At 48.7% G+C, this 4,126-nt stretch overlaps 2 protein-coding genes across 2 annotated transcripts; both read left to right on the top strand.

Annotated features, from left to right (window-relative positions):
- The first annotated feature begins 1,611 nt into the window (after window positions 1–1,611).
- On the top strand, window positions 1,612–2,163 carry ASPGLDRAFT_1285103 (uncharacterized protein). Its single transcript, XM_022540806.1, has 2 exons — window positions 1,612–1,859; window positions 1,920–2,163. The coding sequence occupies exons 1-2, from the start codon at window positions 1,717–1,719 to the stop codon at window positions 2,026–2,028; spliced, it is 252 nt and encodes an 83-aa protein (XP_022402519.1). The 5' UTR covers window positions 1,612–1,716; the 3' UTR covers window positions 2,029–2,163.
- ASPGLDRAFT_1284301 (uncharacterized protein) lies at window positions 2,084–3,824 on the top strand. Its single transcript, XM_022540800.1, has 5 exons — window positions 2,084–2,744; window positions 2,792–3,005; window positions 3,054–3,134; window positions 3,185–3,241; window positions 3,299–3,824. The coding sequence occupies exons 1-5, from the start codon at window positions 2,264–2,266 to the stop codon at window positions 3,657–3,659; spliced, it is 1,194 nt and encodes a 397-aa protein (XP_022402520.1). The 5' UTR covers window positions 2,084–2,263; the 3' UTR covers window positions 3,660–3,824.
- Window positions 3,825–4,126: the final 302 nt, after the last annotated feature.

Here is a 4,126-nt window from a genome sequence, read left to right on the forward strand (position 1 = left end):
AAAAAAAAAAAGGAAAATGACAAATCAAACCTCAAGAAAACATGCCGAATAATTCCGACCTGGCCCAAAGGGCTGATCACTTAGTCTTACCTTTACCGCTACCATCGAATAGAAAGTTTGCCTGAACCAACAATTATGCATAACTAGCATGCACGTAGACGCCCAGACGCAGTGCAGCAGATATGGATAGGCGTACCTGTGCGCTCAGCTCGGTTAAGTATAGGGCGTGGTAGGTACAGTACTTTTTTTTTTTTTTTTTTTTCAGTACGGAGTGGTGTATGTGCACTTACAAATCCCGCGTGTATTGATTTTCATCGGTGCTAACCTAGCGTGCCTGCCTCCCCCGGGACACAGTCACAGTTCACAGACCGACTGTCAAGCCAGGTCGACAGGATCGATAAAGTACGGAAAAGGACTCCGTGGGCCGGGCCTAGATGATCCTTATCCTCCATGGCACATTGTATAGGCACGGAGTACATACAGCTTCATGACTCGTATGGTTTTTGACTTTTATATTATTGACCGATTGATTATTGTTATCGTGTTCGCTAATTATGGACAAGCATTGCTCCCCGAGTCCGTGCCCAAGTCTGAGCACATGATACGATGCATGGCTAATGAAATTAAACGAGGGGAGGGGAGGGGGCCAAACGTGCCAGCCGTAAGCAATAAGCAATAAGAAACTGGGCTTTGTTTGTTTCAGTTTGACACTCTGTTATTAGGTGATTTCGAATGCGCCTTGTTTATTATTGCTACATCATAGCATACCGTGACTCCGTATTCCACTATCGATCGCTATATGAAAATGGTGTTAGTATCTGCCTCGGACCCATCCAAGGCCCCAACCAAAGTGTATCTCTGGGGCTGAATGGCTTCGGAACACACTATACTAGATACGCACTAGTGCTCTCGCGGAATGTTCCCGACAAGAGCCTCCAGAACACACAGACACTAACCCAGACAATAGAGAGCGACAGGAGAACCAACCCCCCAAAAAAAAACCAAAAAAAAAAAAAAAGAAAACAAGAACACACTACGGGAGTGACAGATGGACCGTGAGTCAGTTAGTGGCAGACCGATTGTCCCCATAAAACTGCAGCTCTCGAATTCATTTTATGGGCACAATCATTGGAGGAAGCGATTCGTTAAGAACCTCAGTTGGCACTGCATTCTTGCATCCGAACTATTGATTATCGTCCCTGTTATCTCGGCTAGTGTGGTCTGTGGTCCTCTAGGTCTGGTCGAACCAACCCCGTGACATGATAACCCCGTGAGGCTGATTTCCGAACCCCGGTACTCCTTTTCCCCCCCCGTTGGTCTCTCCACTGTCCTTGTCCAGAGCTTCGGCGTCGGTGCTTCGCACTGATGGGCACTGATCACAATGGGGAAATCGGAACCGGGGGGAGAGCGAGAGGGGAAAGGCAAATGCAGCACTGCCCTGAATCTGTCCGAGATGACATATCAATACTGGCAGGGGGAAGAGAAAAGACCGAGGGAAAGAAAAAAAAGAACGACCCCAAATGAGGCACAACATACAAGGTAATAAAAAAAGAAAACAAGTGTTTCATATGCGGTTTTTGGAAAATGCAGAAGACTGCTAAAAATGCCAAATGCCAACAATTAAGCCCAGCCGTTTGCTATGGTTTGCTTGCTTTTCGTTTTGCTGTTTTCCTGCGTAATCACACGGCCGGACCCGACAACAGCCAGTGACGAGCGATGGGGCGGTTTTTTTTTTTTTTTTTTTTTTTTTTTTGGCAGACCACTTTGTATACGATACGAATGTTGGGTGCAAGACCACCTGTATCCTGTACTAGAGCCGTGGCAGTGATCGTGAACAGCCCCGGTTCCAACCCAACCCACTTATTATTTTATGTGTACTCCGGCCCATCAAGTCAGTTTTGAAATGCGGGTTATTGTACAATAAATACGACTAGGTCCCGATGTCTTTTCGAACCTAAAGGCCCAAAAAACCGACGGACGGCACATGTCACTACACTAGGGCTGCAGCCAATATTGAGGCAGCAATAATTCGTACATTGGACGAATCCACCGTACTTATACATTTAGTACTTGAGGCTCTTTTTTATTTTATTTTTAATTTTGCCCCAAAACATTTCTACATTTTACTAGCTTGATGCATACTACGACTATCTTTCGGATTTGCATCCCTCTTCCCCGACTTGCCTCGCGTTTCCTGTACGACTGCATTTGCCTCTAAATTGTTATATACATTACCACCTGCCACCACCACCACCACCACCAGATGTCTTATAGAAACATACCCTCTTCTCAGCCACATCGCCGGCCTCGCTCGTCCCAAGGTCCACCTTCGTATATTACTACTACCACACCCGCGGTTGAGTCACCGCTGCACCTCAACCCGAACCCGGGTTTATCGCAGAACCACCTCTCCATCCCCGCTCGGGACCCTTCGGGCTTCGCAGATCCAAATACTACTACTGGCCCTGTCCCCGGCATAGCGGGCGATTTTGGGAATCTCAATACAGTTCCGAGGGGTGGTGTTCGTGGCGCGCGCAGCTTCTCGTCTCCGTCGCCGGCAATTAGTTTGAATACGAGGCCGACTGGGTCGCCGTTTTTATCGCCGGAGGTTTATCCTACTGGGCAACAGTCTTCGCAGAGTCGTGAGCAATTGGCTGCGTCATCGGATTTTAGGTATACCACGACGAGACCTGTCGCGGTCGGGTCGGAGTACTTGTCGGGGAATATGGCGCACGAGGCACATAGTATGTTTTTCAGCGGTGCTGAGCTACTGTATTTACTGACGGAATAGACTGGAGTTGGCAAGGACGACCGTCGCATCCACATCTTCAGCAGGGACCTATGGGCTTTGATCAACCGTATTCACCGCAGCAATCGGTGCCGCCGGGGGGGTTTCCTATTGATTATGATGCGAGGCAAGGTACCCCGCGGAGTTATTATCAGTCGTCGCCGTATCTTTCGGTTCCTAGTCATGGGCTTCCTCAAGGGGCCCATCATCCGAGGAGGTATGCTTGTTACTTAGTATAGTACGGAACGAGAACTGACGAGGGTAGTGTTTCAATGTCGTACGCATATCCCAGTAGTTCGGTAACTGGGACGCTTCCATCCATGTCAGACCAATCCTTCCTGCCCTCGTGCGTTGCACTACTTTCAATGAAAAGGATATCCTGACTAACTGCTGCAGATCACCCTCATACTTCGTCCACCAACCTGAATACTACCTCCCAGAATCCTCACTTCCGTGAGTCAGATCTATACCCCAACCCAACGATCAAAACATTAACAAACACACTTTTAGATCCCACACCCCCTCGATATCAACCAGCCCACAATCCCAACACCCACACCCAGGCCCAGGCCCAAGTCCATACTACACCTCTCCCTCACCCGCCCCAACAGCATCCGCATCCGCATCCGCATCCTCATCAACCGACCAAGATCGCCAGGTGCGAGTTATAAGTTTCCGCCCCAAGCCCCAATGCTGGGAACACGGCTGCAACGGTCGCGAATTCTCAACATTCAGTAACCTGCTTCGCCACCAGCGGGAGAAGTCGGGGGTCGTGGCCAAGGCTGAATGCCCAGTATGTGGCGCAGCGTTTACGCGCACGACGGCAAGGAATATTCACCTTGCGCAGGGGAAGTGTAAGGGGAGGGAGTAGCTCTACTTGATAGAGAGATGTTTATGATTGGGTGAGGGGGACATAATGAGGATTAAGATAGGGTCTGGGATCTATTTGGGCTGACTTCAACCGGTTCAACACGTGCATCTTGGTGTTTGGCGTTTTACGGCATGGGGATAATTGTTGCATTGTTTATATTGCATTTTGTACAGGGCCTAGAGCTTGAATGATACCATAGTCTATATAGACACGTTTACTATGCCCATGACTCGTAACGCAGTCCACGGCCGAACCAGGGACCTCTATATTCCATATAAAATGACACTTTTTTATAACTTCAATATCTCAGCCACCAATAGATATAAGGGCTTATTTATAAGATAAGGGTATGCATACACACTCTAGAAGGTATATTACTCCATTTAACGATGTGACGGTTAGCAGGCGGCCGAAAAGGGCTACTTCGGCGGCCGTTTTAGGAGTCCTGCTAACCAACCCCCCCCCCC

The sequence above is a fragment of the Aspergillus glaucus genome, assembly GCF_001890805.1.
Source record: "Aspergillus glaucus CBS 516.65 unplaced genomic scaffold ASPGLscaffold_6, whole genome shotgun sequence".
Taxonomy (NCBI): Eukaryota; Fungi; Ascomycota; class Eurotiomycetes; order Eurotiales; family Aspergillaceae; genus Aspergillus; species Aspergillus glaucus.